The 21,105-nt window shown below is 39.8% G+C and overlaps 2 protein-coding genes across 2 annotated transcripts; one reads left to right on the top strand and one right to left on the bottom strand.

Annotated features, from left to right (window-relative positions):
• Positions 1-218: 218 nt before the first annotated feature.
• coq9 (coenzyme Q9 homolog (S. cerevisiae)) lies at positions 219-12,392 on the bottom strand. The gene is made up of 9 exons (XM_047382567.1): positions 12,270-12,392; positions 7,487-7,706; positions 7,202-7,325; positions 6,866-7,008; positions 1,874-1,958; positions 1,690-1,794; positions 1,222-1,377; positions 1,008-1,061; positions 219-534 (listed from the first exon to the last, which is right to left on the bottom strand). The coding sequence occupies exons 1-9, from the start codon at positions 12,325-12,327 to the stop codon at positions 499-501; spliced, it is 981 nt and encodes a 326-aa protein (XP_047238523.1). The 5' UTR covers positions 12,328-12,392; the 3' UTR covers positions 219-498.
• Positions 12,393-12,596: 204 nt separating this feature from the next.
• ciapin1 (cytokine induced apoptosis inhibitor 1) lies at positions 12,597-20,961 on the top strand. Its single transcript, XM_047382577.1, has 9 exons — positions 12,597-12,664; positions 14,661-14,823; positions 15,096-15,239; positions 16,199-16,278; positions 16,763-16,931; positions 17,694-17,770; positions 19,482-19,603; positions 20,099-20,180; positions 20,267-20,961. Exons 2-9 carry the CDS (start codon positions 14,667-14,669, stop codon positions 20,375-20,377), a joined length of 942 nt encoding a protein of 313 aa, XP_047238533.1. The 5' UTR covers positions 12,597-12,664; positions 14,661-14,666; the 3' UTR covers positions 20,378-20,961.
• Positions 20,962-21,105: the final 144 nt, after the last annotated feature.

The raw sequence follows: 21,105 nt of genomic DNA, 5'->3' as shown, positions 1-21,105 counted from the left end.
TTCCCTTCTCTTCTTGACCATAAGGAAGTAGCTATTTTGCATTGTTAAACACCCAATACAATTAAAAATCTATTATTTACTAAAGCAAATTGCAACTTTGATTCTACAGTTAAACTTGCAATAGAGGAAAAAAACTGAATCAAAGAGAACCTGTTTTTTTGATTCAAAAAGAATGATTTCTTTCATATACATATAAAGAAATTCACCCCAGAAATCTGTTGAATATACACTACTTTATTTGGCTTCCAAATAAATTGAATCTGTTCTTGTACTTCAATACAACAAAAAATGATCCAAGTTAAACAAATGAAAGCAACTTATTCTGCAGATGAACAGAAAGATACGGAGGGCCTTCGACAAATGGGATTATTCTGTGTTTTTAAAACCCATGATTAAATTCAGTCAGTCATACTGTACAACTGAAAAATAAGAGCAAAATAACAGCTCATGACATCATCCGGCCAGTCGGGCTAAATGTGCCTCAGAGATTTTTTCCCATCATCGCCTCTGGTTCAGTCCTGTGAGGTTCTTCAGCTGAAAAACGCATACCAGAAATTAGTCACTTTATTGCAAATCTTCCACATCAGGTTATATTTATCACTAGCTAGAAAGTTAATAACTCTCAAATGTGTCCCACACTAAAGTGGACAATTAAAAATAACTCCAAATAGTATGAAACATAACCAAACAAAACAATTTGTGTGTTTTGGGTGAGGAAGAGTGAGGAAATGTTGGGCATAATAATGGCAAATAATGGCAGCCAAACAGCAATGTTTTGTAAGAAAATCCTTTTCTTTCACGACTTCTTTTATGTAATTGACAGTTATCAGTGTAGTTTTGGAAATGCCAAGACAATGCTGCCACCATCTGGACAAATTTGGAGGTTTATAGGAAAGTCGGGCAGTTGCAAAATAAACCACAGTCATTAAAGAGGAAAAGTCTGTCATGTATTAGAGGCTATGATGGTTAACGTAGTTTTTGTATGAATAAAAAACCTAAAAACTCACCGTAACTGCAGCTCCCATGAGCCCCTGCGCTACAGCTTCACCGGTTGACTGCATCTACAGAGAAAAAGAAAACTCTACATGTTATCTGAACAGGTATTTATGTTTTTATGTCAGCTGCACTTTCTCTCTGTCAGCCACTCAGGACAAACCAGCTGCAAGAGAACATTTAGCAAAGAAAACATTACTGAAAGACAAAGATCAACCTCTTCTGTACCTGCTTTGCAGTGGTGGCCATGTTGACTACATCCTGAATGCGGTTATCAAGGAAGGTCCAGGTGTCCTGGAAGTCCAGAGAGGAATCCTGCAACATCACCAGCTCTGTAGTATTGTAGAGACCAGTAAGCACTGCCCGCTTTGTGTACCAGTTCATCTTCAAGTAACATCAAACAGACACAAAGTTAACTTTTAAATTCAGTTAAAAACACAATATGCTTCACTGTCACAAATAAATCAAAATTTACTGTTAATTCAAACAAAATGTATCCAGAATTAAAGAAATGTCTAGAAGAGTGAAGTTTAGAAATTTGAAGACTTAAGGGAACAACAAGACATGAAAGTTGACTTTGACAGGTGGGGTAACCTGAGAGGTAGCAGGCCGGATATTGTGGGGGTGATGATGAAATGGGGACAGGAAGGTATGAGCAGAAGAAAAGGGGGATCGAAGGTGAGAGGATCCACTCACGTCTGTGGATCGGTCCCCGGCATAGTACCAGATGTCGTCCACCATAGTGGAGAGATGCTTCAGGCTGTCGGGGATGTTGTGAGGAAGGAGCAGGATGCTCATCGCCTGAGTACACGACAGAAAGAAAGAGGAAATGTAAAACTGTGATTTCTGCTCTGAGGTATCCGTACGCATTGTTGTTTACCTGTGGCCAGGTTTCAATGTAGGGGATGTACATCCGCAGCCTGGTTTCTACTGCATCTCTTAGGAAGTCAGCTGTCTTCTTTGGTCTGCAACAAAGATGGCAGACGAGGAGTTCAGGTTTCTTTTTAGAAGGCCTTGCCAAAGTATTTATATTACTTTAACTTGCACACTGTCCTCACATTAAAATCCCAAACCTCATTGTATTATAATGAGATTTGAGGTGACAGACCAACCCAAAGCAGTGCATAATTGTGAAGTGGAAGGAAAAAAACGCAAGGTCCCAAGTCAATATTTTGTAGAACCACCCTGTTTGAAAAACAACTCAAGCTCATTCTAAAAGGATGAAAAGTGTCTAAACAATAATTTTCAAGTCTTAACACAGATTATCAACTGGATTTAGGGCTTTACTTTAACTACGTCATTCTAAAACATCAAAATCCTTTCAACTGCTTGTATGTTAAGGGTTGCTGGAACGTGAAGCCTCTAACACGTTTTCTTCCCAGATTGCCCTGGATTTTAGCTGCATCCATCTTCCCATCGACTTCAAGATAAGATATACTTTATTGTCCCCTGAGGGAAATTTGTGGTGGGTAGTAGTGCAGCGAGACTGCAAAAACATACAGACACAGTATGAAACCAGACCAAAACAAAGTCATGTTGCAGTACAGACAAATAACAACAGAATAAGACAGTTGTACTGAAGTAGGCATCAAAGCATGGGAGTTCAATTGACAGTAAAACATTTAAATAAATAAATGGGAACTATTGCATGTCCCAGCGCATTATAATTCAGAAATATCACAATAAAATGCATTAAAAAGTCAACAATACGATTAAGTAATTCTAAAATAATTAAAAGGTGAAACACAAATACAAATAAACAAAAACTAACCCTTTCCACCTTGCAACCAAGTAAGTGGTCGAGATTTATTGAGAAGAGAGATGGAAGTTGGATAGAAGGATAAATTAAAGCGATTGCTTTTGCAAAGAATGGCTGCGTAGGGTTTACCCGAAGGTACAGTGCCTTGGGAAAGTATTTGGCCCCCTTGAACTTTTCAACCTCTTGCCACATTTCAGGCTTCAAACATAAAGATATAAAATTCAAATATTTTGTGAAGAATCAACAACAAGTGGGACACAATCGTGAAGTGGAATGAAATTTATTGGATGTGTCAAACTTTTTTAACAAATAAAAAACTGAAAAGTTTGGCGTGCAATATTATTCGGCCCCTTTACTTTCAGTGCAGCAAACTCACTCCAGAAGTTCAGTGAGGATCTCTGAATGATCCAATGTTGTCCCAAATGACTGATGATGATAAATAGAATCCACCTGTGTGTAATCAAGTCTCTGTATAAATGCACCTGCTCTGTGATAGTCTCAGGGTTCTGTTCAAAGCCCAGAGAGCATCATGAAGACCAAGGAACACACCAGGCAGGTCCGAGATACTGTTGTGGAGAAGTTTAAAGCTGGATTTGAATAGAAAAGGATTTCCCAAGCTTTAAACATCCTAAGGAGCACTGTGCAAGCAATCATATTGAAATGGAAGGAGTATCAGACCACTGCAAATCTACCAAGACCTGACTCATGCATCAAAGACTTATGCAACTTGTTAGAATTATCCACACATTAACCCTCTTCCCTGTTCCTGTTGAGGAAAAGCATACCCACAGCATAATGCTGCCACCACCATGGTTTGCTGTTGGGATGGTGTGTTCAAGGTGATGTTCAGTGTTAGTTTTTCTCTGCACGTGCTTTTTATGTATTGCAAAACGGTAGATTTGCACCTCACCGACCAGAGTACATTCTACCACATGTTTGCTGCGCCCCCTAAGGTTACAGAGGGTGCCCCTGTTGTCCTCCTTTGGGGGAGGTATGCTTTATCAGTGGTGGTGCTTCATAAAAGTCTAAATTAAAAAACATTCCACCCATGTCAGGTAAGGCTCTTGGTCAGTCTGTGCCTCAAGCAAAGAAGTCCAAACATTATATTTTTTCCTTGTGGTGAAAAAGGAGCAATGCTCTCAATTTTCCAGTCTGTCTACATTCTGTCCCTCACTTATGGACCTGAGATGTTGATGGAGGCTGACAGACCCCATATACTAGCAGCTGAAATAAGTTTCTTCATTATGGCAGATGGGCTCAGCTTTTAGAGAATAAGGTAAAGACCTCTCTTTTATTGGATGAGCTTCCGTGCCTCGAAAGGATTCAGGTGGTTTGAACATCTAATCAGGGTGCCTTCTGGATATCTGACTTTGGGGGCTACGAAAAGAGATGAAACCCAAGGCCGGCCAACAAATTTCTACAGGGAATATTAAGTGGATATAAAGTTACACACCCCACTCCTGTTCCAATTCTTGGAACTGTGATGGGAAAAAAATGACACCAAGATCTTTTTTCACCTTTAATGTGACTTACAACTTGCAAAACTCAACTAAAAAACAAACAAAAAGCTTGAGGGGGAAAAATGTTGTCGTGTAAGTGTGCACACCTTCTTATAACTGGTGTTTGGCTGTGCTCAGAATTGACCACCACCTCCCAACTCATCCTACATAGGAACCAGTAAGCACCTACAATCATCCTCTGATTTACCCCAAATACAGGTCCTTCTCAAAAAATTAGCATATTGTGATAAAGTTCATTATTTTCTATAATGTAATGATGAAAATTTAACATTCATATATTTTAGATTAATTGCACACTAACTGAAATATTTCAGGTCTTTTATTGTCTTAATACAGATGATTTTGGCATACAGCTCATGAAAACCCAAAATTCCTATCTCACAAAATTAGCATATTATTAAAAGGGTCTCTAAACGAGCTATGAACCTAATTATCTGAATCAACGAGTTAACTCTAAACACCTGCAAAAGATTCCTGAGGCCTTTAAAACTCCCAGCCTGGTTCATCACTCAAAACCCCAATCATGGGTAAGACTGCCGACCTGACTGCTGTCCAGAAGGCCACTATTGACACCCTCAAGCAAGAGGGTAAGACACAGAAAGAAATTTCTGAACGAATAGGTTGTTCCCAGAGTGCTGTATCAAGGCACCTCAGTGGGACGTCTGTGGGAAGGAAAAAGTGTGGCAGAAAACGCTGCACAACGAGAAGAGGTGACCGGACCCTGAGGAAGATTGTGGAGAAGGGCCGATTCCAGACCTTGGGGGACCTGCGGAAGCAGTGGACTGAGTCTGGAGTAGAAACATCCAGAACCACCGTCCACAGGCGTGTGCAGGAAATGGGCTACAGGTGCCGCATTCCCCTGACCTGGGCTACAGAGAAGCAGCACTGGACTGTTGCTCAGTGGTACAAAGTACTTTTTTCGGATGAAAGCAAATTCTGCATGACATTCGGAAATCAAGGTGCCAGAGTCTGGAGGAAGACTGGGGAGAAGGAAATGCCAAAATGCCAGAAGTCCAGTGTCAAGTACCCACAGTCAGTGATGGTCTGGGGTGCCATGTCAGCTGCTGGTGTTGGTCCACTGTGTTTTATCAAGGGCAGGGTCAATGCAGCTAGCTATCAGGAGATTTTGGAGCACTTCATGCTTCCATCTGCTGAAAAGCTTTATGGAGATAAAGATTTCATTTTTCAGCACGACCTGGCACCTGCTCACAGTGCCAAAACCACTGGTAAATGGTTTACTGACCATGGTATCACTGTGCTCAATTGGCCTGCCAACTCTCCTGACCTGAACCCCATAGAGAATCTGTGGGATATTGTGAAAAGAACGTTGAGAGACTCAAGACCCAACACTCTGGATGAGCTAAAGGCCGCTATCGAAGCATCCTGGGCCTCCATAAGACCTCAGCAGTGCCACAGGCTGATTGCCTCCATGCCACGCCGCATTGAAGCAGTCATTTCTGCAAAAGGATTCCCGACCAAGTATTGAGTGCATAACTGTACATGATTATTTGAAGGTTGACGTTTTTTGTATTAAAAACACTTTTCTTTTATTGGTCGGATGAAATATGCTAATTTTGTGAGATAGGAATTTTGGGTTTTCATGAGCTGTATGCCAAAATCATCCGTATTAAGACAATAAAAGACCTGAAATATTTCAGTTAGTGTGCAATGAATCTAAAATATATGAATGTTAAATTTTCATCATTACATTATGGAAAATAATGAACTTTATCACAATATGCTAATTTTTTGAGAAGGACCTGTACAGGTTCGGTTTGGTTTTTCCGACATTTTCCTAGTTGCAACTTACAGCAAAATTCAGAATTTGCAGAGAGTTTCCAAAGCACAGAAGGAGCTCACTGTCAAAAGGTGTCAGTCAAGAAAAAGAAAACAGTTACCATCAAGTAGAGAAAATATGACGTAAAAGTGTAATTACAAAGAATTTGACATCTCTCCAAAGTTGCTCGTTTAAAATACCAGTCAATGTTGGCACAAGACTCCTGTTAGAAAGATAAAGATGCAGAGGGCTGTGTACAGGAGACACCTTCACCTTCTGCCACGTCAAGATGAGCCATGCTGACAGAGTCCAACCCAAAAAGACTGAGTGCTGTAATAAAACCAACAGTGCTTCAATAGAGCATTAGATAAAGGTTCGCACAATTCCAAATTTCAGGTTTTTCCAGTTGAGTTGTACAGGTCAAAGGTCACATTAAAAGTGGATAAAGTTCTGAAATGTTTAATCTCAATCTTATTTACCATACACCCCCTCTGACCCGCGGACGCCTTGAGATCCCTCATGCGGAGTGCAAAGTTTTGCTGTGAAAAAGGACGTCTTTGCTTCCCTCATCTTACCTCTGGGGCTTGCTTGTATATGTGCAAAGCATTTAATTCTTCACATATTTCTGTGTTATTGATCTTTATCTGATGTTTTTTACAGACCTTTTTTTATAGTTTTTATAGTTTTTTTTTATAGTTTTAATCTCAACAAGGTGAGCATTTAGGCATTTTGCTCCGTAAGAAACTGATATCTACTGAAAATGTCCATGGCAGGCTGTCATTATTGGAACTGAACAGTGAGGTTCTGCATACATACTCTGCCTGGCCCAGCTGGACCTGATTGTGTTGTTCAGCCAGGATCTCAGTCAGCTTGGAGTTGCACTGGGAAATGAAATGTAGGACCATGTCTCCCGCTCCGTTGTAGAACATCCCAGTAGAAGCAGAGGACAAACCCAGAGACTGGTAGCAGCATAACAACAAGCATAAAACAAGCTTAGCTTTAAAAAGCTGAACTGGTTGCATAGCAAAACATTACAACAGGCCAAGAGAGCATTTAACTGTTAATAGAAATAGTATGAAATGTAAAGTGGACTTAAGAAATACATTTAAGTAATTAGACTGCTGTCAGACCGTATTTGTTTTGAAATCTCACTTCAGCACCAGCAGCGATGGCTTCCATGGACCAGCCGTGCAGCGGGACAAACTCCACAGCCGCCGTCAGAATTCGAGTCTGCCGTTGCTCCTCTGTTTCAAAGTCCTCGTCCTGCTCCTGGTCACTTTGTGCAAACACAGAGTAATATTTCAGAATAAATGAAGCACAAAAAATAAGTTCAACTCACCTGAATTAGCATGTTGGGAAAACGATTCTTTAGGTGGAGCCATTTTCAGTAAAACGCAAACAGTAGCAGAACTCGCCAACAGTTTCTTCATGACAGACCTGCAGTTTGGATCAGAATGCTGCTGAGAAGCTGCCTCATTGTCCTGTTCAGCTGACTGAGCCTGGTGGTGCTCATTGGTGATTGTGGATGATGATGATGAGGATGAAGATACAGAGGGTTTGTCAGATTTGGACTCGTCCTGCAGCTTCAGTGCTGCAAAGTGGAAGCCTCGCCTCAGGCTGCTGCCCTGAGCATGTGTTGATGTTGGTGCAGCGACCACTGGAGGAGGGGAAAGATTTCAATCAGTCTGAGCTGGGAGGTTGTTGCTCGCACAGGGGGGCTGGTGCCTATATCAGTGATCACTGGGTGAGAGATGGGGTACACCCTGGTCAGGTCGCCAGTCCATCACAGACATCTTTGCATTTCAACAACCAAATGCAACAAACGTTGATCATAAAAGAAAAAAAAAGTCCTGCAGATAAACTGATAAAAGTGTGAGTTTTGAAGTTTTAGAGCACTTTGATATTAGATATTGGAGGAATTGCCTTAGTTTTCCCTGGCTTTATGGAGCATAGGGTGTCCCTCCCCCACCTGTTGCTGCAGACTGCCACACTGAGAGAAAGCTCCCACACATAATTTAATTACAAGAAAATTCAGTTCGGCCCTAACCTGAGAGCCGTTGTGTGGAGGCGTAAGAAGCAGCTCCAGTCACTCCTAATAATATATCTCTGGAGGTGCGTCTGTTAAGCAGCTGACTGTAGGCTGACTTCCTAAGCAAGTAGTCCAACTAATTAACCAGCTAGTATCTGCTTTTAATACCTGAGGTATTCTGTGAAGAGCACAATGGCAACAAGCCTACATTTAGCTGGTTTCCATGGTACAACTTCTGTTTAAGTCCGAGTGTCATGTTAATAAATACTGAATGCAGTACGCTATAGAATACATTACTGTAACAATAAATATGTCACATTATTCTTACAGCGGTAGGATTTAGACTGATTGCTTTTCTGTCTTTAATAAAAGCACTTGGATCATACCACCCATTTGTGTTTTAGATTTCTATGTAAGTAAAATGATGGCGTAGCATTTCATCCTGTGAAAATCCCATACTGGCCCCGGCCAACTGAAGACACTTTCCAAGTTTCTGGAGTCTTTTAACAACCAATTTAAAACCATCCTTTTGTATTTTGAATATTTAAAATCTACTTTTTTGTTGAATGTTTTTGTAATAAAACTTTTACAGGCAGGCTGCACGGTGGCACAGTTGGTAGCACTGTTGCCTTGCGGCAAAAAGGTCCTGGGTTCGATTCCCAGCCGGGGGTCTTTCTGCATGGAGTTTGCATGTTCTCCCCGTGCATGCATGGATTCTCACCAGATACTCCAGCTTCCTCCCACAGTCCAAAGACATGCCTGTTAGGTTAATGGGTCACTCTAAATTGCCATTAGGTGTTTGAATGGTTGTACATGTGTTGCCCTGTGATGGACTGGTGACCTGTCCAGGGTGAACCCTGCCTCTCACCCATAGACTGCTGGAGATAGGCACCAGCTCCCCTGTGAGCCACTATGGAATAAGCGGTAGAAAATGACTGACTGACTTTTACAGGCATTTTTAAAAACACATTTATGCAACCATGTTGCCTAAGAGAAGAGGCGTTGCATTTCAATAAGTCTTTCCCGGTTTAAAAAGGCTACTACGTAACTGTGAGTTATATGTATGCTTGTACTTTATAAACTGATGTAGCAGTATTACCAGGGTCCAGAACCTTACTCTGGTGATACAGGTCAAATAAAGATTAAACAAATGAACAAATTATTGCTCCTGTTCTATATTCTTCTTTAAAAATCTTGTGCTTGCATTCTGTATGTTTACATTTATTCTGTTCGAACAGGTTTTGCAAATTACATTTTCATTTTTAGGTTTTACTAGAGTATATTTTGAGTAGAGAGGCACAATAGGACATTGTGACACTACTGTTGAATATTGCAATGACGATTTGACTTCTACGCAACAACCATTTTTTTTCTTTTCCATGATTACAATGTCCTCTTTATCTACCTAAACCTTCTGATCATGGTCATTAACATATACAGGTCCTTCTCAAAATATTAGCATATTGTGATAAAGTTCATTATTTTCCATAATGTCATGATGAAAATTTAACATTCATATATTTTAGATTTATTGCACACTAACTGAAATATTTCAGGTCTTTTACTGTCTTAATACGGATGATTTTGGCATACAGCTCATGAAAACCCAAATTCCTATCTCACAAAATTAGCATATCATTAAATGGGTCTCTAAACGAGCTATGAACCTAATCATCTGAATCAACGAGTTAACTCTAAACACCTGCAAAAGATTCCTGAGGCCTTTAAAACTCTCAGCCTGGTTCATCACTCAAAACCCCAATCATGGGTAAGACTGCTGACCTGACTGCTGTCCAGAAGGCCACTATTGACACCCTCAAGCAAGAGGGTAAGACACAGAAAGAAATTTCTGAACGAATAGGCTGTTCCCAGAGTGCTGTATCAAGGCACCTCAGTGGGAAGTCTGTGGGAAGGAAAAAGTGTGGCAGAAAACGCTGCATAACGAGAAGAGGTGACCGGACCCTGAGGAAGATTGTGGAGAAGGGCCGATTCCAGACCTTGGGGGACCTGCGGAAGCAGTGGACTGAGTCTGGAGTAGAAACATCCAGAGCCACCGTGCACAGGCGTGTGCAGGAAATGGGCTACAGGTGCCGCATTCCCCAGACCTGGGCTACAGAGAAGCAGCACTGGACTGTTGCTCAGTGGTCCAAAGTACTTTTTTCAGATGAAAGTGTGATGGAAATTCTTGCAGTAAGCATTCCATAGTGTATGACCTTTGATTTACCTCACTCCAGTGAACATCTGTGTTAGAGGAGGAAGCTGTAAAAGCCATTATCAGAAGTTTAATGGTTAAGGGCATTTGTTAGGGTGATGCCTCAGGGAGAGTAGATGGTTGTTCCTAGGTAACCTAGTCACCTCTGAACCCTAGAAGGGTCTGGGGTCATAAAACACATACTCTTTGAAGTGTTGAGATAACACTGTCATGTTCTGGTATAAATATTGTGTGTAAATGTTGATCGGGGCTCTGTTTCACTGACTAACCTCAGTGTCAGGGTCTTCAAACGCTGAATGCCTTTGAATAAAACTTATTGAGACAAAGTCCGGATTTTCTCGTTATGAGTCAACTTCTACCCACTTTGATAAGAAAATTCCACAACAAAAGCAAATTCTGCATGTCATTCGGAAATCAAGGTGCCAGAGTCTGGAGGAAGACTGGGGAGAAGGAAATGCCAAAATGCCAGAAGTCCAGTGTCAAGTACCCACAGTCAGTGATGGTCTGGGGTGCCGTGTCAGCTGCTGGTGTTGGTCCACTGTGTTTTATCAAGGGCAGGGTCAATGCAGCTAGCTATCAGGAGATTTTGGAGCACTTCATGCTTCCATCTGCTGAAAAGCTTTATGGAGATGAAGATTTCATTTTTCAGCATGACCTGGCACCTGCTCACAGTGCCAAAACCACTGGTAAATGGTTTACTGACCATGGTATCACTGTGCTCAATTGGCCTGCCAACTCTCCTGACCTGAACCCCATAGAGAATCTGTGGGATATTGTGAAGAGAACGTTGAGAGACTCAAGACCCAACACTCTGGATGAGCTAAAGGCCGCTAATCGAAGCATCCTGGGCCTCCATAAGACCTCAGCAGTGCCACAGGCTGATTGCCTCCATGCCACGCCGCATTGAAGCAGTCATTTCTGCCAAAGGATTCCCGACCAAGTATTGAGTGCATAACTGTACATGATTATTTGAAGGTTGACGTTTTTTGTATTAAAAACACTTTTCTTTTATTGGTCGGATGAAATATGCTAATTTTGTGAGATAGGAATTTTGGGTTTTAATGAGCTGTATGCCAAAATCATCCGTATTAAGACAATAAAAGACCTGAAATATTTCAGTTAGTGTGCAATGAATCTAAAATATATGAATGTTACATTTTCATCATTACATTATAGAAAATAATGAACTTTATCACAATATGCTAATATTTTGAGAAGGACCTGTATATTAGTTAACTGTGGGCATAAAGGACAGTAAACGTCTGTGGTACTGGGAAATATGTTATCGGAAAGCAGAGGTTCAAAGCAGTCCTTTGCAAATGCACCTCAACACATTCATGTTAAGGTTTATACTATTCTTCTATTGTTGTTCTGGATATGACTCCCTTAAATTAAGTTAAAATAAACAGTATCACTGACTTGTATACAGTCCTTAGCTTGTATGTAGCTGAATTGTGTTGGAATTGAAATAATGGGCCCGAACTGTACTGTTTGTGACTGACCCAGGATTATTTACATTTCTGCACGGTTAACTTGAGCTAAGACTGAACTCAACTTAAATATAAATACTGATATAATACAGTTTATATCTTTACATCCGTGCTATGCATTGCAAATCTTGTCATGAAACAAATAAATAAAAATAAACTATGCTATATATAGCGGATTTATTAGAAACACAGCTTGTCATAACTGCAAAGACGCCCCCCGCCAGCTGTAGAGACGAACATGTTTATAAGGCAACACAACATAAATATGCTTGAGTTTATTACTTCAATTTTATACTCCTATAAAATATCTGTAAAGTTTAAGCCACCGTAACGTAGGTTGTTTACTGTCCTTCATGATCACCTTCGGGTAGTTGACGTCAACTCTGGCTTCTTAACAACGTTTGAGACTGAAACAGAACTGTCTGTAGGTACGTTGTTGTTCTCTTGGCGTTGAAACAAAGCGAGAACGAAACACTGAGCCTGTCTTACCGCTGGTCAGCCCACGGAGGAGCCTTCCAGCCCGCAGTCCTCTCAGAAGCGCCGCCATAACAAGCTACACAACTGGAAGGTTCACAGCTGCGTCACTTTACCGCGACACGACCATATAACGGAAGTTAGGTTTGTAAAATAAAGCTAGACTGTCAAAATAATTTACATTCAAAATAAATATTCGTGAATCTGCTGTACATAAAACAAATTGTGTTCATAAAGCGACAGTGTATTTAATATTAGTTATATACAACTATTTTCTCTCTGCGTACATTTAATGCTAAAAATGGTACACTTGTCAAAATATTTTCATTTGGAAAACAAAGACCGGAAGCACTTTTTCCTCAGTCACTTACGCAAATTATTTTTTTTTGTAATTGTCGTCCGGAGAGCAGGTGAGTCATTCAGGAGAATAATTTTATTTTCCTTCTAAATGATGTAATGTTGCTTCTTAGTGGGGGTTTACATCGATAGCTAATCAGTTTAATTTGTTTTACTCGGGGTTAGAACTTCACCATTATGTAAACAACGTGTCCAAAAACCTCAAAAGTGTCGCTATCGGTCACAAACTGCGTCATTGTGTCGGTTTCTGCAATAAGATTCTTTTTTTTTTTTTTAACAATGATAACTTAGCTGCATCACCGATGATACTAAAGTTATCCGTTTACCGACGGGTGACAATTATAACTAGTGGATTTGTTACACAGTTCGACAGAGAACATTCTAGATAATTGATCAGCGCAACAAACACCGAAACTCTATTTAAAACTGATGCGTTGGTGGTCAGGGTCATCATATGTACTGCATTTAATTATTTGTTCTTCTTAGTTACCCTTGTTGCAGTAATATTCTGTTTTCGAGTTTTGTTCAAGTTTAACATGAACACTTTCAAGTTTGCATTGGTGTTTATATTGAATGTAGGTTTAGGTTTCTGATAAATTGTTCAATATTCGTCTGACTACTTAGCAGTTCCAATTTATTTGACCATTTAAAAAAAAAAAACATGAACAAGAACTTTAAAGAGAGAGATTGAACACTTGCTCAAATCAAGGTGTGTAAAGCTAACTGGTGAGGTTTGTGTCTGTCATAATCTACGAAAAATATGAGCAATTTCCTCAATAAAATTAGTCTAGATAGGGAAATCCTCCATCCTGCTTAAAATACATTTGAAATGGGTCAGGCATTGAACTTTGCAGGTCATGTGTGTTGAAAATTAATAAAAGGTGAAAGAAAAAAAGCAACAGGAAAGTGTGGAAACGCATGGATGTAACATTAAAATGTGTAGGAATCCTGTATTCCACACATTTTGATAAACGTAATCATTTCAGACGGCTCTTCAAACGTTTCCATTGAAACTATTACACTACGCCTACATTTTTATGAAATATTGGCGAGAAACATCAACAGAAAAAAGGCTTCATAAGCAGTCTAAAAAAGTATGAAATTTGTTTTTAGTATTTCCCGTGTCTGGATGTGAATGGAAATATAGGAAATAGAAAATATTGTGTTTTCACTCTTCCAAAAAGAAGACATCAGAATTTCCAAGACATTTATTTTATTAAATATGGAAATCTGAAGCAGCACATTGCATGCCAGAGAAAGGCTTTGCAGAAACCCAAGTGAGCACAATAAATTTACCAATTTATTTCGAAAATGTAGGTTTCATATGCAACATTTCAGACCTGAAGATTTCCACAGTATTAGTGCTCAGAAATCTAAAACCTGATCTGGACCCAAATATGATCCTTATTTAGATCTAGATCCTTACTGGTGTCTGCATTTTGCGATTTTGCTTGAGTTTAATAAAACATATTATAGAAGAATCAAACCTCAAAGGGTAAGACCAGAAACCTTTAAGGTTTATGGTTTAAATCCATGGTTAATTCATTACAAATAAACCTTAACCTGAAACAGAGAATGTGTGAGTCTGTTTAAAAGTTGCCGAAAACCTGTGTTAATCATGTTTTTCTTCAGTGGGATGTTGGTCTCAGCTTGAAGGTCCATGTGATGTAAAATTGGTGTCTGACGTTGACACTTTGTTGACAGAACAAGGAACAGCAAGCCCGTTATTTCCCTCCACCAGCATATTGCTTTGTTGATATATAAATACTACCTACCTTTGTGTTTTTTTTTCTTTGCTGGTAAATTATAATTAAATGTGCAGACGTAAAGAATAACAGTTGTCAGGACCTGCAAAAGGGAAGAGGTGTATTTCAACAAAATCCAATCGGTAGATTGTTTAGACTGAACTCTAAATGTAGTGATTTACCTCTACATTACGTTCTGGAAATTTTCCTCATTTGTTTTTTGTTTCCATTGCGCTGATTTGCAAACTATCACCCTTTTTAATAGATTTAAACATTCTAACAACTTTCTTGAATATTTCTCCAGGAAACCATGGCAGACCTTGGCATCAAAGCAGGAGACAAAGTGTTGTTGGTGTGGGCTCAGCCGTCAAAGCCAGAAGCCTTGAAACAGTATGCTGATGACCTGGGGGCAGCTGTAGGTGCAGATGGAAAAGTGTCTGTGGAGAACATGGAGAGACTGTCACTCTGTGAGTTGATGTCCCTCCGATTGGTGAATCTACTGTTGCTTAAAATGATTCATTATTGAAACATTTTAGAATTAATGCCACGTTTTAAGTAATGTTTGTCCTGCTGTGAGGTTGGTTTTAAACAGAGATTTCACATATTTTAAACTTAGAAATTGATGTTAAAATTATTTACTTTTTATAATTAAAAATCTCCTCAGAATGACAGCTTTTAGAACCTTGAAGGCATCCGTAGAAGGTCTTACACTAGTTCTTCTATCTTGTCTTCGTCTCAGCCTCTCATGCAGCCTCTTCCTTTGACTGGGTGCTCTCGTGTCTTGTGGCCGACAGCTCCTCCATCCACAGCCCGGACACTTTAGCTGAGATGGTCAGAGTGCTGAAACCTGGCGGGAAGCTGGTCCTGGATGAACCAGTCACAGGTAAGGTACATTATTCATTTCAAATGCCTGGTTTACACGGCAAGATTTTACAATTGTCGGCAGATTTTTAAAACCTGAGAGATGTGACAATAAAAACATCGCAGGTATAACAGGTTTGGTCTTACAGCATGTGGTGTCCAGCCACATAGCGAGCACAACACTCCACACACAAACATATTTTACTCACAAACATTCAGACGTCTGAGGGGAACTCTCGCAAACTGTCTCGAGATCAAATGTAAATTCAGAGTAAATCCCTTCTGTGTTTCCGTCACCCTGCTTTCTGATTGGCTATGCGTTACATTTAACAGCCTGCGTGCTCGTTTGTCCTCGGGGGAACAACCCACATGGTAGGATATCGGGCCAAGACAATCCAACATGTTGAATATCCTGATTAGAGGTCGGAGTGGTCCCGACGTCCTTCCGAGCAGACTAGATCACTCTTAACGGACCACACACAACAGGATTATCTCATAAGATTATTTTAAACATCACGATTATCGGGTCATGTTGGAAGGGGGCATAGAAATCCTGCTGTGTGAACCAGGCATCACAGTGTCAGATTACATAAAAATAATGTATATAGGGTACCTGTCAATGTGGGCATCTATTAAGATTTCTAACTAAGAAAGGGGTTTATAAATCCACCCTGGAGGTGTGTGCTGGAAATGGTTTCCAGTTCCTTAACAAGGTCCAGAAAAGATAGTTTTTGTTGGTGTGATAATACTAAACAATGACACCTGCTGCTGCTTCTTACTTCCTTGTTGATCATCTTACTGGTTAGACTGGCTGGTTTATTCCTTTAATAGATATAGGCGTCATTTAATCACCTGCCAAATGTTTTCTGGAAGTAGCCAAACGTCCCAACAGTTTGTACTGAAGACGTCCCACATTTAAAAACAAATTATCTGGCGGTTCAGACCATTACATCATTGCTGTTATATCCGTTTGTGGTACAGGCACAGAAGCACAAAGTATGAGGTCTGCGGAGAAACTCATGTCGGCTCTGAAGTTGTCTGGCTTCATTTCAGTGACGGAGGTGAGTGAGGCGACTCAGACTAAAAAGCGTTCAGTCTGTCTTTTACTGTGACAATATGGGAGATGCTCGTGGCAGAGTTACCTGCCATCACTCTAAAGAGACAGAAAATATAGTTTGAATAAGAATATGAGAAGTTATTTAGTCCTATGAGTAGTTAAACTGTTACCTTTAAGCTAGAAGATTTGTTGATTAAATCTAGGTGTCCCTTTCTAGCTGAAGTTTGTTCCCTCTGCACGAGTGTTTTTCTGAAGTACTCCCCCTACAGGCCAAATACACAAAGGTTGGCTTAAGAGATGACTCAAACTTTAACTAATGGTTGAATGCATGGTTATTTGTGTTAGTTTGTGTATCTAAACACTTCTGTCACTTTGCCTTTATGCTGAATTTTCTTTATTATTAAATGGGTTAAAAAAGCACAAGCTAATCTGTGTTTCAGAAGGTCCCCTCTTAGATCTGCTTAACTTCGTGCTCTCTTTTCATTCAGGTCAGTGAAACAGAACTTAGTCCAGAGGCGCTGAGCTCCCTCAGAGCAGCCATTGGTTACCAAGGAAACACTCTTTTTAAAGTGCGCATATCCGCCTCCAAACCCAAGTACGAGGTGGGATCCTCCAGCCAGATCCAGCTGTCGTTTGGGAAAAAGACGCCTAGGCCAGGTAGGTTCACAGAGGTGGTGCTTTATCTTGTCAGACTGCTTGTTTTCCTACATGGTTTAAAACGTCCCCAGTTTTGAATTTATCTTCATTCTTAGATGTCATAGATCAGTTTGTAGGAAAAAAAAAAACATTTTTCTAAAAGATTCTTCACTGCTATGGGATCAAATAAATGCTGATAAAAGACAAAGTATTGTAGAGAATTCAGGAAACTTTGTGTTTTATTATTGACATTTCTATATATCGACCAATTATTATATGGACGTATTTCAAAGTATGACAGAGCATCAAATATTAAAGGTTTTCTGTTTTATAAATGTGTCAAAAAATAATAACTTTGAATATAGAGATATTACAAACATGCTTTATAGACCTTCATTGTATACAAAATGTTTTTATTCTGATAAGAAGGAAGAAGGCTTTCTTGAAATCCCAAAGATTCATTTTATCACAGGTTATCTCTAAGCACTTTACAAAGAAGCAAATGGGTCCAATTTAAATCCAATTACATTCAGTGAGCAGAGTTCCACCTTACCGGCACCTGCTCATTTAATGTCTTTACGTTTCTTTAAAAAAGGGCAACTAAAAAACTGTTCACCTTGTAAGAGATGCCATCACTTTGGTTTTTACAAATATGTAATGTTAGTTTGTCCCATCATAAACAGATACCATGTGTATTTTTATATTTTCAACTGTTTTGCTTCTTTTAATATCTGAAACTGTTTCGTTTGTTGCTAATATTGGTTAAATTCGGTGTTTTTTTAGCAGAGAAACCAGCTCTGGATCCCAGCACAAAGAAAATGTGGATGCTGTCAGCCAATGAGATGAACGACGATGATGTGGTGAGTTCAGTGACTGCCAGTTTATTTTGACAGACAAGTCAAAGTGAGGATGTCTCACACCTTTAACGTTAATATCTCTCCGAGATCCGAACAGTTGTGTGATGTTTTTCAGAATTGGTTGTGCAGAGGTGCTGAAGGTTTTAAATACATGCCTGAATGCCTTTACTCACAAAAGCACATCTTTCCTCTGTGATTCTAAAGAACAACACATTGGTGCCGTCAGATTTGCTTCCAAAATTCCCCTTTTATTCTCTATAAACAACTCGCAGCGTCTGTTCAGGCGCCAGAACTCCAAGGCGTGACAGCCAGCGATGCTTTTCAAACCTCTTCTGTTCAGAGACGTCTGTGCTTCTGATAAAACTAATCACTGATCTGTTCCGTTTCGGCACACTGCAGCAAGATGCATCCGATGCTTTTAGGCGGCCTCAATTGGTGCTTTTAGATTTACAAAAAGCACCGCAGGGATGATGAAAACTGCTGAGTGTAAAACAATTTCTGCACCAGAAGAATGATACAGAAACAAGCAGATGTGAAAGGCTTGTAGTACGCAAAGGTAAAGTTAATTATGAAACTATTTTAAAGACGAGTTTATTAATTAATAATTAAAGGGGACATATCATGGTTTTAAATTCTTCCTTTTCACCCTAAATCATTTAGTTGTGGAGTTGCTTTTGTCTGAATTCCTAGTTATTGTAGCTCCACAGCTTCTCTTTTACCTGTTCTGAGAGCAACTTGTTTTGGTGCCGTCTCTTTAAATGCTGTTGAGGCACCTAACACCCTGCCCCCCTACAGGTCAAGGTGCGTTCCACATTAACCCGTTCTGCCATTTTTGTAGTTTGATAACAGATACAATTAAAGAAACAAGACAAAAACAATGAAAACTGTTTATGTAATATTATTTAAAACACGCAGTACGGGTCAGTCCTCAAGGAGCTAAAAGCAGCACACAGCAATAACATTAGCACAGATGCTACTGCTATCAAAAAAAATGGCCAGGATGTCATACCAACACACAATAAATTCATGTCTAAAATAAAGTGTGTTTTCATTTTAGCATTGTTTGCAGCTTACCGCTTTGCTGTGTTCATCGTTTCAATAGACAGAAGGAACTGAGCCCTGAATCAGATGATGTCTTCCAGCAAATCCTTGATACTGGTTTAGGTTGCTGAAAAACTCTCCTTGAATCCAGGGAAATAGAAATTTCCGCTCTGATGCGGGAACATTTCTATGAAAAATAAATTGTAACCAGGCCCTTCGGAGAGATTCTGATGCTGAGAGACGGTGTAATGAATTGTGTGGGTTAATACACCCAACAGCTGATTGGAAAACAGTTGGAAAAACATAACAGATAATAGAGAAAACTGAACGTACTAAGAAATACAACCCAAACAGAATATAAAGATATCTACGCAGCACCTGGAGACTGAATTCAACTTTTCTGCACTCCTACAGACTCCAAGTACACAGCAAAATGTATTTAAAGACTAGAAAAAGCAGATTTTAAATTATATGTCCCCTTTAAAACTGAGAGCTGAGTTCAAGTCTACCCACTTCATTTTAACGTTCTTAAACTGGAAATCCATTTCCAGTTTTCACGCTCACAAGCTTCTGATTTAGTTTTTATCAGCTTATCAGAAGCAAATGCTACAAATTAAACATTAATAAACTGCTATTACAGTTTTTTATCCCGCCCTGCTCCTGTTTGCTCCAGGATTTGTTGGACTCTGACGCTCTGCTCGATGATGATGATCTAAAGAAGCCAGACGCGGCTTCTCTTAAAGCTCCAAACTGCGGAGAAGGAGCTGACAAGAAGAAAAAAGCCTGCAAGAACTGGTATGATCACAACACAAAGGAACATTTTAAAATGATGTTTTAAGCCTTGCTGAGTTCACCTTACAATCAGCTGAAAGGGGTCAAAAGCATCGACCGAAATTATTCCACCTCTGTTAGGCCTTCGACGAAGTGATATGAGGCAAAGCAAAGACAGCAGCAGGTGTCAAAGGTGGAAGCTGAGCAGCTCACCTGGATGATCCACCATAGTCGGTCCAATCCTAGCAATGCATTGATCTGCCGGGAGTCTGATGCAGAGAACATGTTGACGATGGCGCAACTTGTCTTGCTTGTATTTGAATGCATTTGCCAAGACAGCATGAGGATTGTGACACAGAGCTTACATATAATGTTGGAGACACTGCAACATTATATGTAGCCCCAAATTTCTTCCACATGTTCAGATGTTCTCAGATGACATGCTGGTTTGAGGTCCAAATGTATTTTGACCACACGTTTTTATTTTAACATGACTTATTAAATGCTGTCATCGCGCAGTTCATGTGGGCTTGCTGAGGAATTGGAGCAGAAGAGTCAGGAAAAACAGAAAACCGACCTACCGAAGTCTGCATGTGGAAGTGTGAGTGTAAACAAACATCAAACTGTTGGCTTTTATCATTCTGTTTGTCAGAGCAAATAATTCAGATAATGACTTGTTTGTGCCAGTGTTACCTTGGCGACGCCTTCCGCTGTGCCAGCTGCCCGTACCTGGGAATGCCAGCGTTCAAACCGGGGGAGAAGATTGTCCTGGACAACAACACACTGACAGATGCTTGAAACTGAAAGGTTCCACAGCTCTGTTGCTCAAGCTTCAGGAAATTAATAACATTCCTTTGTTTTCCATCCACCCAGAAGACATCAGCCCTTTTGGGGTTTTTCAGTGGGCATAACTGATATCGATGTCACTGAAATGTTTTCCATGCAACCCCGTACAACTGCACAGGAGAGTCGCGTTTATTTAACCAGCTACACCAAGATTTCAATGAAAGGAGAAGCTGAGCAAAGTTTAAACAAGTCTTTACAAATTTGTAGCTCATAGTGTGAAAACTTGCCATCAACAAAATCTGCAGTTTGGTTCTCGAATTAGAAGGTGCCAGATTTTCATGGGTCAGAAGCAAATGGATCCATGAGTGATCCTGGATTTTTTCTGTTAGTGTAGTAATGAAACTGTTTACTTCAGGTTTCTAATAGTTTTTTCATGGGATTAAAGTCATGCAGCAGGAACAACAGGGATCATTGAAGCGTAGGGATGCAGAAAGCTGCAAAAAACAGCATTTAATTGTTGAACTGAAGCTTATTTATGTAAATGAAGTCATTTCACTTTTTCATTTATAACAAATAAAGGACAAATTATGTTTCAAGGTGGTCTTTTGATTTCATTGAATGTGGTGGGGGGCAGCTTTAATATATCAGGTTTTGTTCTCATTAGAGACAGTGTCTATTAGTAACTGAACAAAGAATTTTTTTTAACAAAGCTGTTGCAATAGTTTATAGAAAAAATCAGC

Source organism: Girardinichthys multiradiatus, chromosome 2, assembly GCF_021462225.1.
Source record: "Girardinichthys multiradiatus isolate DD_20200921_A chromosome 2, DD_fGirMul_XY1, whole genome shotgun sequence".
Taxonomy (NCBI): domain Eukaryota; kingdom Metazoa; phylum Chordata; class Actinopteri; order Cyprinodontiformes; family Goodeidae; genus Girardinichthys; species Girardinichthys multiradiatus.
Note: the sequence above shows the minus strand (reverse complement) of the source record. Positions and strands in the feature narration are given on the sequence as shown.